The 21,145-nt window shown below is 55.5% G+C and overlaps 1 protein-coding gene across 2 annotated transcripts; it reads left to right on the forward strand.

The window, feature by feature from the left end:
• Nucleotides 1-1,820: 1,820 nt before the first annotated feature.
• Nucleotides 1,821-18,894, forward strand: PFAS (phosphoribosylformylglycinamidine synthase). 2 transcript variants are annotated; one of them, XM_045797297.2, is made up of 28 exons: nt 1,821-1,905; nt 4,182-4,360; nt 4,444-4,579; nt 5,042-5,147; nt 5,519-5,708; nt 5,818-5,923; nt 6,280-6,420; nt 6,533-6,657; nt 6,973-7,101; nt 7,619-7,750; nt 7,881-8,009; nt 11,744-11,817; nt 11,929-12,085; nt 12,357-12,418; nt 12,508-12,669; nt 12,946-13,071; nt 13,166-13,297; nt 13,535-13,765; nt 13,937-14,117; nt 14,420-14,503; nt 14,708-14,863; nt 15,081-15,200; nt 15,512-15,657; nt 15,781-15,988; nt 16,111-16,202; nt 16,287-16,401; nt 17,250-17,573; nt 17,673-18,894. In XM_045797297.2, the coding sequence occupies exons 2-28, from the start codon at nt 4,219-4,221 to the stop codon at nt 17,981-17,983; spliced, it is 4,017 nt and encodes a 1,338-aa protein (XP_045653253.2). In that variant the 5' UTR covers nt 1,821-1,905; nt 4,182-4,218; the 3' UTR covers nt 17,984-18,894. The 2 variants fall into 2 exon arrangements, with proteins under 2 accessions (XP_045653253.2, XP_045653252.2); XM_045797296.2 differs by having other exon boundaries at nt 1,837-1,905; nt 4,034-4,360.
• The last annotated feature ends 2,251 nt before the right edge of the window (nt 18,895-21,145 follow it).

Here is a 21,145-nt window from a genome sequence, read left to right on the forward strand (position 1 = left end):
TAAAAAGACCACTGCGCCGGACACTGTGTTTGACCTGGCACACCACTCCAGCTTCCTTGCCCTCAGCCTTCAGATTATGTTTGGCTAGTGAGAGACAGAAACAGTTTACGTGGGAACTTGAGGACAGGAGAGAGAACCCGGTGTTCATTTCCTTTCTCCCTGAACACTGTACTTGTGGCCTCCTTTGCCCTGTCGGATGCCTTTCTCTCATGGCTATGATGTGGGAAACACGTTAGGGTTCAAAGCGGACAGCCAAGAAAGAATTCTTGAGATGTCTTTGGTGCAAAAAGGTGGTTTTATTAAAACACGGGGACAGATCCCATGGGCAGAAAGAGCAGCACTGGGGTCATGAGGAGAGGCCCATTATATATTTCAAGTTGGGAGGAGGTTAGGGACAGCGTTTTGGAAGCAAGGTTTCTAAGACCTTAAGGGGGCTAGCTATTGTTGGGAAAAGGTCATTTATTACTGTCTAATAAAACCTTAGTCCTTGGGGCGCCAGGATGGCTCAGTTGTTAGGCATCTGCCTTCAGCTCAGGGCGCGATCCCTGCATTCTGGGATCGAGCTCCACATCAGGCTCCTCTGCTGGGAGCCTGCTTCTTCGTCTCCCACTCCCCCTGCCTGTGTTCCCTCTCTTGCTGTCTCTGTCAAATAAATAAATAAAATCTTAAAAAAAAAAAAAACCCAAAACCTTAGTCGTGAGGCCCTTCAGATGTATATTGGTGGGTCATATGTTTGGGGATGATTGCCAACATGTATCTTGGGGGTAGAGATAAAGAAAGTTTCCAAAGGAATTTTTATTATTTTTTTTAATTTTTAAAGATTTTATTTATGCATTTGAGAGAGAGAGAGCACAGAGGGAGAGTGAGAGGGAGAAGCAGACACCCCACTGAGCAGGGAGTCCAATGTGGGGCTCAATCCCAGGACCCTGAGATCATGACCCGAGCTGAAGGCAGACACTTAACGGACTGAGCCACCGCGGCGCCCCAGTTCCCTTAATCCTGCCCATATCTCTATAAATATATTCTACTGAATTCTTGTTGATTAAACCTTTTTGAGTGTGTTATCTGTTTTCTGATAGGATCCCGACTGATACAAACCACATATTTATATATTATGAGGGTTTAAAATATGTGCCAAAAAATGTGTACATAGGTAGAAAGTATTAAGTGTTTGAGTCACAAAACTAGGGGACAAGTCGTTTCCAGGAGCCTCAGCTCTCACATCTGTAAAACAGGGTTTTTGTGAAGATCAAACGAAATCACGTCCCGTGCCTTAATATATGCTCAATAAATGTTCTCTGTCATTGATATTGTAACTAGCGAGAAGGTGAAAATTAAAAACGTAGGCCTCCCACTCTGCTACGAGTTAAAAATAATCCATTTATTTAGAAAAGAAAAAAAGTGGAAGAAAGCCGAAGTAGGAGGGAGAGGGAAACTGAGTCCTGGACAAGGAGGATGCTTCTCCTCCCCTTTCCTGCATTCCAGGCTTTTGTTTCCGTCACGGTTTGCACCGGCACCAGAGAGGTGAGGACAAGGAGAGTCAACAAGGTTAACCCAGGAGAGATTTCTTTCTTTGCATCAGAGGCAGAGCAGAGAGCGAGCGAGAGAAATAGAGCATGAACGGGGGAGAGGGAGAGGGAGAAGCAGAGTCCACGCTGAGCAGGGAGCCCGAGGCTGGCCGATCCCAGATCCCCGGGATCATGACCACAGCAGAACGCAGTCGCTTAAACCACTGAGCCCCCAGACGCCCCTCAGGAGAAAGTCAGATAATACCGCCCCCGGTGGCTAAGCCTACCACACAGCGGCGCGCTGAAGTGGGCGGGGCTCCGCCTCTTCCGGTGACGTCATTGGATGGCTCCTCCAAGGCCGCCAGCGGTCCACGGTTCTTCTTGGGAATCTTCTCACGTGGGTATTGCGTCGCGGGCATCTTTGCTACCTCGCTTGTTGCATCCCTTTCTTCACTCGTCCCAGTCCTGATCCAGGCCGCTTCTGTGTCCCCAGCAGGCCGAGCTGCGTCCAGCTGGGGCCCTTTTCCTGCAACCATGTGCGCGGTCCGTAGACGCGTGTCAGGGGAGACCCCCCCCCCCCGCCCCACATAAAGTCAACCCCTCTTGCCCAGTTCCTTCACCAACAAAACGCCTGCCTGCCGACTGCCTCGCTTATGTCCCGCTGGTCGCTGGGGATGCAGCCCCGATGTAGCCGGCCCTGCTCCTGCGCTCTTGGAGCTTGTATTGTCTGTGACTGATAGATCTAAGGCAAATGGTTTCTATGTGATAAATCCTGTGGCAGTTACGGTACAAAGGACCACTGTGAGGGATCTGACTTTAGAAAGGGTGATCAGAATGGGGTGGGGAGCACTGAGAAACAGGAATGCAGCATCGTTCCCTGAAATGAGGCCTGGCCTGAAAGGGCGGGAAAGGCTGCTGTGGGAGGAAATCAAGAGTTTCTTCAGTCTGCAAATACTAGACTTTTTTTTTTCCCCCTTTTTAAGCCCTTTTAACCTATTGTTCCAAGCCTTGGCGATCCAGTGCAGATAAAACAGTTACAGTCCATGCCCACGTGGAGATTTTGTCTCGTGGGGAAGGTAGGGTTAACATTAAAATGTCAGGTACTAAAAAAAATAAATAGAAATAAAGTGTCAGGTACTAAGTAAATAAAATAAAATTTAAGGTACTGCTACACACTATATAGGAAAATAAGAGGAGTGGGTTGAGGAAGTCCCTTCCAAGAAGGTGATTTCACCAGGAATCTAAATAAGAAAGTGCTAGCCACGGGGCACCTGGGTGACTCTCCATTAGGCTCAGATCATGACCCAGGGTCCTGGGATTGAGCCCCGCATCATGGGGCTCTGCTCAGCGGGTAGTCTGCTTCTCCCTCTCCCTCTGCCTGCCTCTCTCTCTGTCAAATAAATAAAATCTTTAAAAAAAAAAAAAAAAGTGCTAGCCATGCAAATATTAGGGTGAGAAAATAGCCTTCCAAAACTGAGGTTGGCAAGTTAGAATAGAAAAGAAGCCAGTTTTTGGTGGGATGTTGTAAGTGAGAAGGATCATGGTATGAGATAGGGTTGGAAAAGTGGGCAGGGGGCCTGGCTGGGTGAGCCAGGGTCCTGAGTTAGAAGCTTATACCATGCGTAATGACAAGCCATGATCTCACTTATGCTAAAATATGGCAAATGGTTTGTGGTTGGGGCAGAAGTGGAATCAGGGGTGCTATGCAGGAGGCCCCAAGTGAGTGACGGTGGTGACTTGAACGAGTGATGGTAGCAGAGATGAAAGGATGTGGACAGATTTGGGATATGTTTGGAAATAGATTTGCAGACTGGGAGAACAGGAGGTCTGCAGAAAGGAGAAATTAGAATTTCTGTTTGGGCCCAAACACACTACCATGGGTGTTTATGAGACATCTGTGTGGAGATGTCACGTGAGCATTTTAATGTACTAGTTTGGAGTGTCGGGGAGAGTCAGGATTGAATTAAGTTGTGGAGTCTGTTGGCAGATAACGACTTGAATGAGATGACATTGCTGTTTTTGGTCAAAAATGGTTGAATCCTGGCAGTTTCGTTGGCTTAATCTACTAGATGGTATTTAAGGCCACGAATCTGGATGAAGTCACTTCAGAAGAGCATGTAGACGGAGGAGAGTGAAAGACAGGCCCCCAACAGGTGCCTGAGACAGAGCAGCCAGAAGGTAGAGGCGTACCGGAAGAACGGTGTCATCTGACTCCACCAGCTGGGCCCAGTCCAGCTCAGCCTGTGGGTTTACACTTAGATGCTATTTTTTCCAGAAAGTCTTCCCTGACTTCTCAAGTGCTAGGCAGGTAGCCGCAGTCTCTCGGCCTTAACCACACTGGACTGGAAACGTTGGGGCGCTTGCCTGTCTCCCTCAATAAAATGTAAGGTCTGTGAGGGCAGAAATGATTTTTGTCGTCTTCACAGCGGTGTTCCTAAGACCTTGCCTGGGGCCCAGCAAAGTGCAGGTGCTCAAGGATCGTGTGCCGAGGATGTACCCGTATTCCCTGTTCCCCCATTTTGCAGGATGAAGCCCCCCGAGCTTCCGTTTTTCAGAGTATCTCGTCTCTCCGAATGGCCCTGTTTCCCCCACCCCATCCCTAATGCCTCCAGAGCCTCAGCTGTCTTGGAAATCTGAAGTCAGTTTGACAGGTGATAGCTGATTACCTTTTAGGGACCTAAGTCATTCCCCACGACGGACAACTCCAGCGATGGCCACCGTTCTTCACTTCTATGTCCATCCCTCTGGCCATGAGAGGGCAGCTTCCGGACACACTCGGAGGAAGCTCCAAGGGAAACTCCCAGAGCTGCAGGGTGTCAAGACAGAGCTGTGCTACAACGTGAACTGGACAGGTTGGGCCCAGTGTTGGATTTGTGGGGGCAGGTGTGCCAGGCCGGGCAGGGTCTCAGGATATCCCCGTCCTGTCTCCTTGCAGCCAAGTCCCTCCCGAGCGCTGAGGAGGTGAAGAAGCTGACGTGGCTTTTTGGCTGCCCCCTGTTACTAGGAGATGTTGCTCAGAAGTCCTGGCTCCATCCTGACTCCAACGACCTGCTTTTGGAGGTTGGGCCCAGGCGAGTGTCTCAGCCCAGGGTAAATGCATTCCATGTCCTCAGGCAGAGCTCCCTTCCAGACGCACTGCCCACCCCTTCCACTCCCATTCCTCTTCTTCCTTCTCCTGTGACCCTTGGCAGGTTTGTTTTTCCTTCCCTCCATCCTACGCCCTGCTTAGAAGGCCATGCACATGCCTTCCCTATTTGGAAAGATGTGTTTGAAAGACTGAGCCAGCTTCCAGGCATGTTCTGGAAGTAAAACAGCTTGCATTCTGAGAAGCAGAAATCAAAGCGTTTTATGCTGGAAGGACGGGTCCGGTTTGATTTGAGCGACCTTCCAAAGCAGGTTTCTTGGTGCCCAGGTCTGAGGCTAGAGGCCAGTGGTGAGGGGGATAGAGGGGAGAGGTTGGTGGGACAGCGATGGGTGGGACCCACCTTCACAGCAGGGCCTCTCAGGCCCTAACCATCCGGCGCACCCCTCAGGCTGAACTTCTCCACCCCAGCATCCACCAACGTTGTGTCAGTGTGCCGGGCTGCTGGGCTGAGGGCTGTGGATCGCGTGGAGACCACCCGGCGCTACCGGCTCTCGGTGAGGCATTGGGCTCTCCGTGGCGAGGGGGAGGAGGGGCTGGGCCCCGAGGTAAAGAGATGAGGTCCTGAACTCAGGAGAAACGGGTACGGGCTCTTGGCTTTAGGCCTGTCCTGTGTGCAGGTTGTTCACTGCCCGAGACTTCCTGGTCGGGGGCTGAATGGGTAGGAAGTCCAGTCTGGGCTCCCCTTGCTAGTGTGTGCACCCTTACGTGGCTCGTGCACGGACGGGGCGTGTCTTTCTAATTGGCGCTCGGGCACCACGCAGATCAGCTGTGGGCTGGCCCTGAGTGACTGGGAGGACCCGGGGTGCGCCATCCTGTCCAGACTTCAGCCCTCCACCTCCTGCCTTCTGTGTGTGTTTGCCCCTAGTTCGCCCACCCCCCATCACCCGAGATGAAGGCCATCGCTCTGGCCACCCTGCATGACCGGATGACGGAGCAGCACTTCCCCCATCCCATCCAGAGCTTCTCCCTTGCGAGCATATCCACACCTCTCAACGGCTCTATCAACATCCTGGCTGAGGGCCGGGGTGCCCTGGAGAAGGCCAACCGGGAGCTGGGTGAGCCGGGGTGCCTGGGAGGGAGGCCCAGGCGAGGCCAGTAGGGAGCCTAAGCCCTGGGACCAGGTCGCCTGAGTCCTACTGTCAGCTCTCCCGGGTTGTCTCCTAGGCCTGGCCTTAGACTCCTGGGACCTGGATTTCTACACCAAACGCTTCCAGGAGCTCCAGCGGAACCCCAGCACCGTGGAGGCCTTCGACTTGGCTCAGTCCAATAGGTGGGGGAGGGATGGGGATGTTCTGAAGTCCGAGCCTGTGGAGGTTGAAAGGAAAGAGCACAGGGACTTGCCTTCGTGGCTCTCCTCTGGCTCAGGGGTGTCCCCAAGTCTTTTCGAGGGCCCGGGCTCCTCATCCATCCCGTAGTCTACACCCAGATCTCGATTTCATATTCACTTTGCATCTGAGCAATCTGTAGTGAAAGGACGTTTGAAGGCTATGGCTTTTGGGATCTATTTTGACCCGTTCTCTCTGTAAGAGTTGGCCGTTCACTGTTGCTGATTGCTGAGAAGACAGCACGGCGGGAGAAGTGACCCAGCTTTCTGCCTGTCCTTCCCTCCCCGCGTCACCCCTGCAGCGAACACAGCCGACACTGGTTCTTCAAGGGCCTGCTCCACATGGACGGGCAGGAGTTGGCACACTCCCTCTTTGAGTCCATCATGAGCACCCAGGCATCTTCGAACCCCAACAACGTCCTCAAGTTCTGTGACAACAGCAGGTGGGCTGTGCCCTCCGCTGGGTGGATGGCAGGCACGGGGGCGGGGAGGCCCCAAGCCCTGGTGGGGTAAATGCAGGCCCCAGGAAGGAAGTAAGAGCCAGTGCGTCCACAGCGCGATCCAGGGGAAGGAAGTCCGATTCCTGCGGCCTGAGGACCCCACACAGCCAAGCTGCTTCCGGCAACAGCGGGCCCTGAGACACGTTGTCTTCACAGCAGAGACCCACAACTTCCCCACAGGTGAGCTGGATCCTGGGGATGGATTGGTGAGATCAGAGTATGGGGTAGAGTAAGGGTCCTCCGATCTGGGCCTGGGCAAAACAATCAGGGAGGCTGGTTGTCCTGATTTTTTTTTTTTAAGTAGGCTCCATGCCCACCATGGAGCCCAACGCGGGGCTTGAACTCACCACCTTGAGATAAAGACCTGAGTGGAGATCAAGAGTCAGATGCTTAACCGACTGGGCCACCCGGGTGCCCTGTCCTGATTTTTAATGGCGTGGTCAGAGCTGGGGTTTGTCTCTTTGGTACCCATACGTCTCCCCCATGTCTTTACAGGAGTGGCCCCCTTCAGCGGGGCGACCACAGGCACAGGGGGCCGGATCCGAGACATCCAGTGCACGGGCCGCGGGGCCCACGTGGTGGCTGGCACTGCTGGCTATTGCTTCGGAAACCTGCACATCCCAGGTCCCGCCGCCTTCCTCCCTGCCCTCTCTTCCTCATCCTGGCGGCCATGGAGCACTTTCCTGTCTTGGGTCATCCCGGGTGCCTTTTCCTGGGAGGCAGGGCTCTCGAGCAGCTGGCCTGTCACCAGCTGTCTCTGTGAGGACTCTGGGGGTGGGGGGGAGGACCCAAGTCTCCAGACAGGCTTTGCAGAACTGCCATTCTGTTCATAATCTAGCAGCTGCTCAGCAAGGAGACATGATGCTGGGTCGGTCTCATGACCGCCACCTGCCCCCAAAGTCTCATTCCTTAGAGAGCCTTAACCCCGATCCTAAGACTGAGGGCAGGCTGGCGTGGGAGCTGGGGAGCAAGATCGGTGCTTTAGTGTAGACCCTACACCTTCCTGAAGTAGAACTCCCTAAAGTGGAACATTCTACCCGCATGGGCGGTTCTTGGTGGCTTAGTTAGACTCTTTCTGAAGGACCCTGCCTCCTCTCTCTTCTGTCTCAACGGTCCAGCCAGCTTTCTGCTTTCCTTCCAGGTTACAATCTGCCCTGGGAGGATCCAAGCTTCCAGTATCCTGGGAACTTCGCCCGGCCCCTGGAGGTCGCCATCGAGGCCAGTAATGGGGCGTCTGATTATGGCAACAAGTTTGGGGAGCCAGTGCTGGCCGGTGAGGCTGGGGGTGTCGGGGATAACGGACACCAAGTACCAGAGGGGGGTGGAGTGTATGACCGAGTGGGCGCTGGGGGACACTGGGTGACCGGACTCTGCCCCCTCTCCCTGGGATGTCCACGCTCCAGGCTTCGCCCGCTCCTTGGGCCTCCAGCTCCCAGACGGCCAGCGGCGTGAGTGGATCAAGCCCATCATGTTTAGTGGGGGCATCGGGTCCATGGAAGCTGAGCATGTGAGCAAGGAGCCCCCTGAGCCAGGTAAGAGCCTGCTGCCCCTTTTCTCCATGTCCCGCCAGCTTTGTCCCCAGCACGGCCGGAGGGGAGTTTAGAGGCCACTTCCTGGGTTGGTTTTTCATCTCCCAGGTCCTGTCTCTTCTCCCGGTCCAAGTTTCCAAGGCAGGACAGGGCTTTACGCCAGCGGGGCACTCGGGCTGCATTGGCTCTGGGTGCGCCCCGGTTTCCTCCCACATGGCAGGGACCCACCCTGCTAAGTCAGGCCAACCCGTGTTTGTTCGGTGCCTGCCGTGCGCCGGGGGCTTTTATCTGCCCGCTCAGTTCAGGGGGCAAACATCCGTTAGGCCCCATGGCGTGCTGGATGGTGTGCTGGAGTCAAGATAAGAACCAGGTCGCGTTTACGGAAGAGGTGACCCAGTCACGTGGCTCAGAACTTGAAAGGCAGAAAAGGTCATACAGTGAAAACTGTCCTTCCCTTGACCTCCCAGCTTCCTTCCCCAGAGATAACCGGTGTTACCCAGTGACTTGTGTACCTGACCAGAGGTATTTTCCTGCATCTGTGAACAGACCTGTGGGCGTATTTGTCCCTTTTTAAAAACAAACAGCACAGATGCACACTTGGGTTTTTTTTTAATAACCACTTTATGGAGATGTAGCCCGTGCACCATGAAGTTCACCCTTTTACAGTGTCCCAGTCAGCGGCTTTTTAGGATAGGCCCAAAGCTGTGCCTCAGGCACCACTCATTCTAGAACATTATTATCACCGCCGTCCCTGTTAGCAGTCTCGTCCTCCCTCAGCCTCGGCGGCGGCTCGTCTACGTGTATCTCTGTGGATTTGCCTGTTCCGGACATTTCACGTGAATGGAATCGCACGGGAGGTGGCCTTTTGTGTCTGGCACCTTTCACTTAGCACAGTATCTTCAAGAATTATCTGTACGGTAGTATGACCAGACCCTCGTCCTTTCTTAGGGCCACACCTCTCATGCGTCTCCCCGTGCAGCAGCTGGTAAACATCTGGGTTCTTCAGCAAGTGCGGATGATGCCGCTGTAAACACACGTGGACATGTTTTTCTGGGCCCGTATGTTCTCGTGCCTCGAGGCTGTGAGTGGAATTGGGGGTCACACACCGTGTCCAGCCTTTTGAAAAACTGCCAGACTGGTTTCCAAAGCAGCTGCAGCGTTTTACACTGCCCGCAGCGTGTAAGGGGGCTCTGAACCCACATCCTCACCTACTCCTGTTCTCGGGCTCTTCGGGTCTAGGCACCTGCCCTTGAAGCCGCGTCTCATTGTGGGTGGGTTTGCGTTTCCCTAGTGACTAATGATGTTGAGCGTCTTTTCACCTGCGTTTAGAGATCTTCCTTTGTGTGACACGTCTGTCTGGGTTCTTTTTTTTTTTTTTTTTTTTTTTTTTTTTGGATTTTTTTTGTCCATTTTTAAATTGGGTTGTCTTTTTTTCGTGGAGTTATAAGAGTTTTATGTATTCAGGATGCTAAACGCTTATCAGATAGATACATGATTTGCCAATATTTTTTCCTGGTCTGTGCGGTATCTTTTTACTTTCTTTAAGGCGTCTTACGAAAAAAGCACAGATGTCTTTAGTTTTGGTCCAGTCAGGTTTATCTATATCTTCTTTTGCTGCTTTTGGTTTTGATGTCGTAACAAAACCATTGCCTAAGCCCAGGTCATAGGAGACTTAGAGCTCTGTTTTCTTGTCATATTATTAGAGCTTTTACATTTAGGTTTCTGATACTTTTTTTTTTGTCTGTATTTTCTTTTTAAGATTTTTTATTTATTTGCGAGAGAGGGAAAGGGGGACAGAGAGAGAGAGAGAGCACGAGCAGGGGAAGGGACAGAGGGAGAAGCAGGCTCCCCACTGAGCAGGGAGCCTGAAATGGGACTCAATCCCAGGACCCTGGGATCATGGCCTGAGCCGAAGGCAGATGCCTCACCAACTGAGCCACCCAGGCGCCCCTCTGATACATTTTGAATGAATTTTTTTTACATGGTGTGAGGTAGGAGTCTAACTTCTCTCTCTTACACGTGGATATCCAGTTGTCCTGACACCATGTTTGTTTTGTTTTGTTTTGGTGGTTTTTTTTTTTTAAGATTTTATTCATTTATATGACAGAGAGAGAGACAGCCAGCGAGAGAGGGAACACAAGCAGGGGGAGTGGGAGAGGGAGAAGCAGACTCCCAGCGGAGGAGCCCGATATGGGGCTCGATCCCAGAACGCCGGGATCACACCCTGAGCCGAAGGCAGACGCTCAACGACTGAGCCACCCAGGCGCCCCCATAACGCCGTGTTTTGAAAAGACCATTGGTACCTTCGCGAATGGTCTTGGGACTTTTCAAAAATCAGTTGCCCGGGGTTCCTGGCTGGCTCAGTCGGTAGAGCATGCGGCTCTTGATCTTGGGGGTGTGAGTTCAAGCCCCACGTTGAGTGCAGAGCCTAGTTAAAAAAAAGAAGAAAAGAAACACAAATCGATTGGCCATAAACGTAGAGTTCATTATGGACTCACTGTTGTATCCCATGGTCCTTAGATCGATTGGCGTATCTGTCTGTCCTTGTGCCCGTACCACCTTGTCTGGATTATTATGGCTTTGTAGTAAGTTTTAAAAGCAGACAGTGTGAGCCCTGCAATTTTGTTCTTCTTTTTCAAGATTGTTCGCGCTGTTCTAGGCCCTTTACATTTCCACACAAGTTTTAGGATCAGCTGCTCCGTTTCTGTGAAAAAGACAGCTAGCTCGTGACGGGATTGTGCTGATCGCAGGTCTTTAACTGCAGGTTATGCGGTCATCATGACAACGTTAAGCCCTTTACTCTGTCAGCACGGGATCTGTTTCCGTTTGTTGAGGTCTAACAGATGTTGTAGTTTCAGTGCGTAAGTCTTGCGCTTCTGTTATTACGGTTATTTTTTTTCCGGATGCAATTGTAAAGGGGTGCGCGTAATTCTGCACCTCGCGCTTCTCGTGTAGCGATGTATCTTGGAGATCATGTCATTGATAAATACCATACTAAATCATTCATATGTGATTCTCTTTTTTGGGGGGGCAGATAATGTTTCAGTGTACGGACAGACCGTAATTTGTGAACCAGCGCCCCCTTGTTAGCATTTAGACTCCAGTTGACCCTTGAACAACATGGGTTTGAGGCCTGCAGGTCCACTTGTGCACGGATTTTTTTCGATAAATACGGTACAGTCCTGCAAATGTATTTTCCTTCTGTCTTCGGAATGTTCTCTTTTCCGTAGCTCACTATTGTGAGAATACAGTATAACGGATACCGTAAGGGCACAGTGTGCGTGTAATGTACAGAACACGTGTTAATTGTTCATTAGTTTTACTTATTCGTGTATTAGTTTTTATCGTTTATGAATCAGCTGTTACTGGTAAAGCTTCTGGGCGATAGTAGGCTATTAGTAGTTGACTTTTGGGGGAGCTGATTGTTCCGTGCGGAGTTTTTACCGTGCAGGTCGGCACCCCCTAACCCCAGTGTCGTTCGAGGGTCAGCTGTATTTCCTGGCTTTGGTAACACGAATAATGCCGCAGTGTTTAGTTTTGTGCATAGGTGATTTTGTGCCTATGTGGATAAAGCTGGAGCATGAATTCTGCAACGCGTATTTACCCAAAGAATACGTACGTTTGTAATACGGATTGCTCTCCCCTCTTAGCCGCTTCCCTTTCGCCTACGCTTGTTCATGCTCATGCTTCTTCTACTGGCTTCCCCCGCGTTCTGACTCTACCGTCCCTCCTCTCAGGCATGGATGTGGTGAAGGTCGGGGGTCCTGTCTACAGGATCGGAGTTGGGGGTGGAGCTGCGTCGTCTGTGCAGGTGCGTGGGACTGGCTCAGGCGCAGACTCCGTGACGTCGTCGGGCCCTGGGCATCGGTGGGGTGTGAGCTCCCAGGCCCCTCCCGTCGAGCTCTGCCATCTCTTCCCCCAGGTGCAGGGAGACAACACCAGTGAGCTGGACTTCGGGGCCGTGCAGCGGGGGGACCCCGAGATGGAACAGAAGATGAACCGTGTGATCCGGGCTTGTGTGGAGGCCGCCACGGGGAACCCCATCTGCAGCCTCCACGATCAGGGTGCTGGTGGCAACGGTGAGGAAAGGGAGTGGGACGAGGAACCGGGGCTCTGCAAGCGGCCGCCCGGCCCTGGGTCCCCTTCTCCACACTCTGTGCCTTCTGGATGCGCTCAGCTTTGGGGGGGTGGGGGGACCTGCCGCCGCAGGACGGTTGGTAGTGGGGGTGCAGCAGCAGCTCATGCAGGACGCACGGAATTAGGGGCTCCTTTGGAGGCTGGGGTCTGCCCTTTGTTTGCCGGGTGCGGACCGTGGCCGATCACCACCTCTCCCGCACGCACTGTCACCAGGCAACGTCCTGAAGGAGCTCAGTGACCCCGCCGGGGCCGTCATTTACACCAGCCGCTTCCAGGTGGGCCTCGTCCCCCCGACTCCTAGCAAAGACATGAGACTAGGGAGTGCCCACTGACCCTTCCCTTTCCTCCTCCCTCCTGGATGCAGCTCGGGGATCCGACCCTGAATGCCCTGGAAATCTGGGGGGCCGAGTACCAGGAGTCGAACGCACTTCTGCTGAGGCCCCTTGACCGGGACTTCATCAGTCGCGTCAGCGCCCGGGAACGCTGCCCGGCTTGCTTTGTGGGCACCATCACTGGGGACAAAAGAGTGAGTTGGCCTAGGGGGTCAGTGGCGGCCGCGGTGGGTGGGCTCGGAGCTGCCTGCGTCCAGGCTGGAGGGAGAGAGAGCCGTGGGGGAAAGAGATGAGAGGACGATGGGAGTTGGTGGCACGCAAACGGGGGGACAGCGTGTAGGAGGCGGCCAGGGGCAGGCACTCAGTAGGGAAGCCAGACAGAGGGTGGAAAGAGCACTTCTGCCCTGCTTTCTGGAAGTATTCCCTGCTGGGGTTCACAGTCGCCTTCCCTCTGGGCTGCGTGGCTGTAGATAGTGCTGGTGGACGATCGGGAGTGCCCCGTTGGAAGAAATGGCCAGGAGGATGACCACCCCTTGTCTCCCCCAACCCCTGTGGACCTGGAGCTGGACTGGGTGCTGGGCAAGGTGCCTCGGAAGGTACGTGGGGGAGGGGGGAAGGCCAGGTATTCCTCCCTTCTCTGCCCCACCTCTCCCGCAGCTGCTCACAGCCCTGTCACCTTCTGCATCGTAGGAGTTCTTCCTCCAGAGGAGTCTCCCCATGCTCAAGCCTCTGGCCCTGCCCCCAGGTCTGCGTGTGCGCCCGGCTCTGGAACGCGTTCTCAGGCTGCCCGCCGTGGCCAGCAAGCGCTACCTCACCAACAAGGTCCTCCCCACAGCCTTGCTCCGCCCTGCAGCCCTCTGTCCCTTCCCTCTGCTCACCCGCCCCTGGCCTCCCCCTCCCCGTGACGGTGGGGATTCAGCAGGCCCAAGGGAGAAGCGGCCCTGATGGCCGGCCCCCCTGCTCCGGCCTCCTGAGGCCTGTATGTGTGTGGGATGAGGCAGGCCCCCGACCCCAGCGCCCCAGGCCCTGGCCCCTTGCCAACCGCATCTGGCTGTGCAGGTGGACCGCTCTGTAGGCGGCCTGGTGGCCCAGCAGCAGTGTGTGGGAGCCCTGCAGACCCCCCTGGCAGATGTGGCCGTCGTGGCACTGAGTCACCAGGAGCTCGTCGGGGCTGCCACAGCTTTAGGGGAGCAGCCCGTCAAAAGCCTGCTGGACCCCAAGGTGGCCGCCCGACTGGCTGTGGCCGAGGCCCTCACCAACCTGGTGTTCGCGCTGGTCACCGACCTCCGGGTGAGTCCCGTGCAGCCTCTGCCCTGGAGCCACGGGCCGTCGGGAGCATCTGCATCCACCCTTCACCTTCCGGCCTTGCCCTTCCTGCGCGGGCCCTCCCTGCCCCTCCGCCCCCACCCCAGCCTCTCCACCTGTCTTCCTCTCTGACGCCCGGTGTCCGCCGCTTCCCAGGACGTGAAGTGCAGCGGGAACTGGATGTGGGCGGCCAAGCTCCCAGGGGAGGGCGCGGCTCTGGCCGACGCCTGTGAGGCTATGGTGGCAGTGATGGCGGCCCTGGGTGTGGCGGTGGATGGTGGCAAGGACTCACTCAGCATGGCCGCCCGGGTCGGCTCTGAGACAGTGCGGGCTCCTGGTATGGTCTGGGGGTCACGGGGAGAGGGCAGACCTGCGGGGCTGGGCTGGCACCTCACTCTCTTACTCCTTTTTTTTTTTTTTTAACTATTTTGGAGATTGAGTGCGAGAGCTGGGGGAGGGGCAGAGGGAGAGGGGAAGCAGACTCCCAGCTGAGCGCCGAGCCTGAGGGACACACGGGGCTCGATCTCAGGACCCTGAGATCATGACCTGAACCGAAACCAAGAGTCGGGCCCTCCGCCGACTGCGCCCCCAGGCACCCCCCTCCCAGGCACCCCCACTGTCTTCCTCCTCGCTCTGCAGGATCGCTGGTCATCTCAGCCTATGCGGTCTGCCCAGACATTACAGCCACTGTGACCCCAGACCTCAAGCATCCTGGAGGGGGAGGTACGGCCGCTTCCCCTTCCTCGCTGCATTGTGTATCCAGAGCTTGGGCCTCGGTTTGGGGTCTGCTTTGGGAGGTCTGGGCCCTTCGTCTTCGTTCTGGGACTGGGGGTCTGTGGGTCTGTCCACATGCCGGGAACCTTGATACTCGTGAGCACGGGGCATTCTGAGCCGTGCAACTCCCTCACCCCTGCCCTGTCTCCCCAGGCTGTCTGCTGTATGTGCCTCTGTGCCCTGGGCAGCACCGGCTGGGGGGCACGGCTCTGGCCCAATGCTTCTCGCAGCTGGGCGAGCAGCCTCCCAACCTGGATCTCCCCGAGAACTTGGTGCGTGCCTTTAGCGTCACCCAGGGGCTGCTGAGAGGTGAGTGAGGCCCTGGGGCAGGTGACGAATGTGACTGACGTGTGGCAGGCACTCACCGGCTGAACAAGTAAGAGGGTGGGCAAGAGGGGTCTGTCGCCCTGGTCTCTGGTTCTCGGTGTGTGCCCACATTCTCACACGTGACCTACTCTCCAGAAGCGGGTGCAGGCCCATCACATTTGGCCCCCGAGGCTACTGAGCACTTTTCTCCTTCCTCCAGACCGCCTCCTCTGCTCAGGCCACGATGTCAGTGACGGGGGTCTCATCACCTGCCTGCTAGAGATGGCCTTTGCTGGGAATTGTGGGATAGAGGTGGACGTGCCTGCCCCTGGGGTCGATGGTGAGGAGCCAGGGGTCTAGACTGAGGCCTGGGCTGCCTGCCCCACCCTGTAGACCCCATGTCCTGTGAAAAAAAATGGAGCGTCCCCAGCCCCATTCCCTGACTCCTTGGCTGTCTTTGACCACTGAGCCTGGTGACTCACCCGCCTGGGACCTCCCCAGACCTTGAGGCCACGTCCTTGGTTCCTCTCTCCCAGGCCTCCCCTCACCTCTGATCCCTGCCTCCCGTCACTCAGCCCTGAGCCCCTGACGGCCCCCCCCTGTATCCACGGCGGCACCCTAGTCCCCCTCACGTCCTCCTTCTTCTCCCAGCGCTGCCTGTGCTGTTCGCCGAGGAGCCGGGCCTGGTGCTAGAGGTGCAGGAGCCAGACGTGGCCCAGGTGCTGGGGCGCTACCGGGCTGCCGGCCTCCACTGCCTGGAGCTGGGCGCCACGGGTGACGCCGGGCCCTATGCCTTGGTGAGGAGGGGCAGGACGGTGCGCAGCGGGGAGGCCGTGGCTCACCTGTGCCAGCCCTGGGGGGCGGGGGCCCAGGCGGGACACGCTGACTCTTGGCCCTGAGAGACGCGCCCGTCCCTCTAGGTGCGAGTGTCCGTGAACGGGGCCGTGGTCCTGGAGGAGCCTGTTGGGCAGCTGCGCGCCGTCTGGGAGGAGACGAGTTTCCAGCTGGAGCGGCTGCAGGCCGAGCCACGCTGTGTGGCCGAGGAGGAGCAGGGGCTGAGGGAGCGGACGGGGCCCAGCTACTGCCTGCCCCCAACCTTCCCCAGAGTGTCCGTGCCCCACGAGCCTGGTGAGGGACTCTGTGCCATCTGGGCTTCCCCAGCCCTGGCCGGGATGCCGGGGCCTGCCCAGGAAAAGGTGGGGGGTGGGAGGGACGGAGCCCTCTGTCCAGGACACCCCTCCTCCCCCCAGGTGGCCCCGTGCCCCGAGTTGCCATCTTGCGAGAGGAGGGCAGTAATGGAGACCGTGAGATGGCAGATGCCTTCCACCTGGCCGGGTTTGAGGTGAGCAGGGTGGCTGGCAGAGCCAGGGTCAGGGCTGGCCTCGGTCTGTGTGTCCTCCTAGACTTCCCCTCCCCATCCTGCCAGGTGTGGGACGTGACCATGCAGGACCTGTGCTCTGGGGCAATCGGACTGGACACGTTCCGTGGCTTGGCCTTTGTGGGCGGTTTCAGCTATGCGGATGTCCTGGGCTCTGCCAAAGGTAGGGGTCAGGCATCGGCCCACTCTCTCCCCCGCACCTTCTCGGCTGCCTTCTTCGTGACCGGGAGTTGGCCTCTTACCTCCGCAGGGCCGGGGCCGGGGAGTGCATTCATTCTGGGTCGGATGCCAGCAGCGGGCCCGAGGGTAACACGTGAGGCTGGGTGGCCCTGGGTGGCACTGGGTGGCACGGGCCCGTCCAGAGGGGCGGCAGCTACACAGCACCAGCAGATTGTGCCCTTGGAAAGAGGGCTCAGCGTGGCCGGATCTTTCTGGTTTCCAAGAGAAGCCAAGAATCCAGATGTGGGGTTTTTTTTATGTTTTTTTTTTTTTTTTTTTTTAAGATATTACTTATTTGAGAGAGCAAGTAAACGCGAGAGAGCTCAGGCAGGGGGAGTGGCAGAGGGAGAGGGAGAAGCAGGCTCCCCACTGAGCAGGGAGCCCAATGTGGGGTTCATTTCCGTGACCCTAAGGCCATGAGCTGAGCTGAAGGCACATCCTGGACCAACTGAGCCACCCAGGCCGCCCCAAAGTCCAGATTTTTATATGAAATTTTATCTTGAAACATTAGGCAGTTGAACTGTTACAAATGCTCTGCTCACCAGGCCAAAAAAACTTGTGGCCATCTCCAGCCCGGGAATGGCAACATTGAAGCAGATAAACCTGTTTCTTTCCTTTTGCATTTGCCGTGTGTGTGTGTGTGTGTGTGTGTGTGTGTGTGTGTGTGTGTGTGTGTGTCGCGCGTGTTGGGGGCTGGAGGGGTTCATGGCAGGGTGGAAGGCATGATGGCATGGACAAGCGGCCGTCCCCCTCCATCCCAGGCCCCATCCTGATGTCCCTGTTCCCTCCTAGGGTGGGCGGCGGCCGTGACCTTCCACCCGCTGGCCGGGGCCGAGCTGAGGCGCTTCCGGAAGCGGCCTGACACCTTCAGCCTGGGCGTGTGTAACGGCTGCCAGCTGCTGGCTCTGCTGGGCTGGGTGGGAGGCAGCCCCCGCCAGGAGGCCGAGGAGCCAGGCCCCGACTCCTGGCCGGCCCAGCCCGGCCTCATGCTGCGCCACAACGTGTCCGGGCGCTTCGAGTCTCGCTGGGCCAGCGTGCGGGTGGGGCCCGGGCCGGCCCTGATGCTGCGAGGGATGGAGGGCGCGGTGCTGCCCGTGTGGAGCGCTCACGGGGAAGGTCAGGCTCGGGAAGGCCGCGGAAGGGTCTGGGGGCCGGGCTGGCTGGAGGGCAGGAGGGAGCTTTGCCCTCACTTCCCTCCTCCTTCCCCCCCTGCAGGTTACATGGCATTTTCTTCTCCGGAACTCCAAGCCCAGATCGAGGCCAGGGGCTTGGCCCCGCTGCACTGGGCAGACGACGCCGGACAGCCCACGGAACAGTACCCCATGAATCCCAACGGGTCCCCGGGGGGCGTGGCTGGCGTCTGCTCCCTTGATGGCCGCCACCTGGCTCTCATGCCGCACCCTGAGCGGGCTGTGAGGCCGTGGCAGTGGGCTTGGCGACCTCCCCCGTTTGACACCCTGACCGCCTCCCCCTGGCTCCAGCTCTTCATCAATGCCCGAAACTGGACCCGGGAGACGGGCTGCTGAGCAGGCCAGGGAGGCTCCCCTGGGTCTGACGGTTCATGCCAGGGGTCTGCTGTCCTTCTCATCCTCAAATTCAGAAGGACCCCACCTTCTCTCCAAATATGTCTTGGACAGACAAGGGCCAAAATGCCAAAAAAAACCTGCTTATTTTATTAATCTGCCTGCTTTTGCCTTATGCCGTTGGGTCTGTTTTCGGTTCTTCTGCTCTGACAGGGTTGTCTGTGGGCCCCCGGAGGAAGCAGGTGGTGTGGAGGAAAGAGCCCGCCCTGGGAAGTGAAGATGCACGGCCGGGAAAATGTTCCATTGCCCCTCCTCCCCCCCCATGCACACTCTGTACCCAGTGATCGCCACGTTGTGCCTCCCGTCACTCCTCTGGGCTCAGAGGGACGTCGTATGTGCCCCTTCCTTGTAACGGGGGTGGAGGGGCTGGGACGTATAAAAGCACGCAAGTCAGGACCTGCGTGTTCTCATCAGAAAAACAGCAGAAGCTTTCTGGATTCCGCTTGTTAAAATGTAGCGCCGTGCTGTGTAAGCAGTTGTTTGCAGAAGTCTCTCTGAGCGAGTCTCCGGCTGTGTCCTAGGGCTACCCCAGCACAGACCGGAGCTCAGTATTTGCTTCTCGATGTAGCCACTCCCTTTCTGGAAGAAATGGGTGGCACCTACTTCCCTAGAATAAGCCTTTAGCCTGCCTGCCTTCCTCCATTCATCCCTCCATCCCTCTATCCCATTCTTTCCTTCTGTCATCCATCCATCCATCCATCCATCCATCCATCCATCCATCATCCATCCAGTTCTTTCCTCCCTCCTTTCCTCCATTCATTTATCCGTTCCATTCATCCATTGCCTCATTCATTCATTAATGTTTGGTGATTAGCTAGAGTGCGAAGCACTGTCGCTGCCCCCCAGGGGTTTTATGATCTGATAGAATTTTAAATAATAGTTACAGGGGCCCCTGGCTGGCTCAGTCCAAAGAGCGTGTGACTCTTGATTTCAAGGTCGTGAGTTCGAGCCCCATGTTGGGCATGGAGATTACTTAAATAAACTTAAAAAAAATAAAGAGTAAGAGAAAACCATAGCTGTATATGGCACCTGCTGTGAACCAGGTGTGTGCTTGGCATTTTATGTGTATCTAAAGTATTTTCCACGAGAATTCAGCAAGGTACTTGATAGGTGCTCCTCCATTTTTCTTTTTACAAAAGAGGAATTAAGGTTAAAGGTCACACAAAGGCCTATGGTCACACACATTGTAAGGGCAGAGCCGGAGGCCCGCTCGCTCCTACAGCTGCTTCCTGCCGTCCTGCAGTCAGGTGCTGGAGGTCGAACTGTCCAGTCCTGCCGACCGCCGTCCATTGCTTCCTTTGCTCACAGGCGTGTGTGTGGAACTTGTATGCAGAGTCCGTTTGCCCCCTAAATAGTTCCAACATCTTGATTAAAGACATTTCCCCTTGGGGCGCCTGGGTGGCTCAGTCGTTAAGCCTCTGCCTTCGGCTCAATGCGTGATCCTGGCGTTATGGGATCGAGCCCCGCATCAGGCTCCTCCGCTGGGAGCCTGCTCCTTCTTCTCCTACTCCCCCTGCTTCTGTTCCCCCTCTCTCTGGCTGTCTCTCTCTCTGTCAAATAAATAAAATCTTTAAAAAAAAAAAAAAAAGACATTTCCTCATGAATGGAGACTGGAGTCAGATCCTGGAGGGCGTGGGGCGTGGCGGGTGGGAGGGCGAGGTGGGGGGGGGGCTGGGGAGGGCTGAGCACAGGCTCCTGGTGGAACAGCTGGAAGAGACGGTTGTATCATAGTACTGGTACAGTGTTAGAGGAACGCCATGAAGAAAACCATTCAGACCTCTTTCTCCTTGCTTTGCAAACTGACCTACCCCGAGCAGCAGGAGGGAGGGGGGAGTAGTAAGAATCATTTTTGGCATTTGAATATTCCTCCCTGATGCTGGGAAACCATACATAAACACACACACACACACACACACACACATACAGATAAAAGAAGAAAATGGGGGCGCCTGAGTGGCTCACTCAGTTGAACCTCTGACTCTTGGTTGGGCTCAGGTCATGATCTCACTGGTCATGGGATCAAGCCCTGTGTTGGGCTCCATGCTAGGCAGGGAATCTGCTTAGGGTTCTCTCTCTCCATCTGCCCCTTCTCTGCTCATGTTCTTTCTCTCGAAATATTAAAAAAAAAAAAAGATTGGGTAGAAAAATAGCTCCCACACTGAGAGATGCCTTAAAAAAATTCTTGGGGCTCCTGGGTGGCCCATTTGGTGAAGCATCTGCCTTTGGCTCAGGCCATGATCCTGGAGTCTGGGGATCAAGCCCGTCGGGCTCCCTGTTCCGTGGGGAGGCTGCTTCTCCCTTTCCCTCTGCCCCTCCCTGCTCCTGCCCTCGCTCTCTCTCTCTCTCTCACTCTAAAAAAAAATGCTTTCCCTTTCCCTCTGCCCCTCCCCCCACCTCTCTCCCTCCCTCTCTTTAAAAAAAATCAGAAACACAATAGGCTCCAAATGACATCACTTAGGCCAAATCCCCCAAAGGGGGCTTAATACCTAATCTCATTGTATTATCGACCTCCCGCCAAAATGTAGGCTGGATTTTTTTAAAGCTTTATTTATTTATTTATTTTAGAGAGAGAGCACGAGCCAGCTGGACAGAGAATGAATCTAAGCAGACTGCGCTCAGCTCGGAGCCCAACGCAGGGCTTGATCCCATGACCCTGATCGAGACCATGATCTGAGCCAAAACCGAGAGTCAAACGCTTAACTGACTGCATCACCCATGCGCCCCCCAAAATATAGTCTTAACTGGTCAGTCGAGTTTTCCGATGGGCACCAAGGAGTCTGCCACATGGGCTTCTCCGTCTTCCAAAGGAAGCTGTGTTGTGCATGGTGAGACCCCCCTTCCCACTAAGGGAAAGTGACCTTGCCAGAAACAATCCTTTTACTAATCACGCTCTTGCCCCCATCCTCCTTCCACTTGTACAACTGCTCAGAGCACCCCCCCACACTTGCTAGATGGGTTGCTGCCCGATTCACGAATCATCAAATAAGGCCAATTAGATCTTCATATGGACTCGGTTGAATTTTTTTTAACCATTATCTTTTAAATTTATAGAAAATCCCAAATGCAGAACGTTGGGACTGATACCAAGACTTAGATGTCAAGTTT

The sequence above is a fragment of the Ursus americanus genome, chromosome 14 (assembly GCF_024610735.1).
Source record: "Ursus americanus isolate L20-20 chromosome 14, mUrsAme1.1.p, whole genome shotgun sequence".
Taxonomy (NCBI): Eukaryota; Metazoa; Chordata; class Mammalia; order Carnivora; family Ursidae; genus Ursus; species Ursus americanus.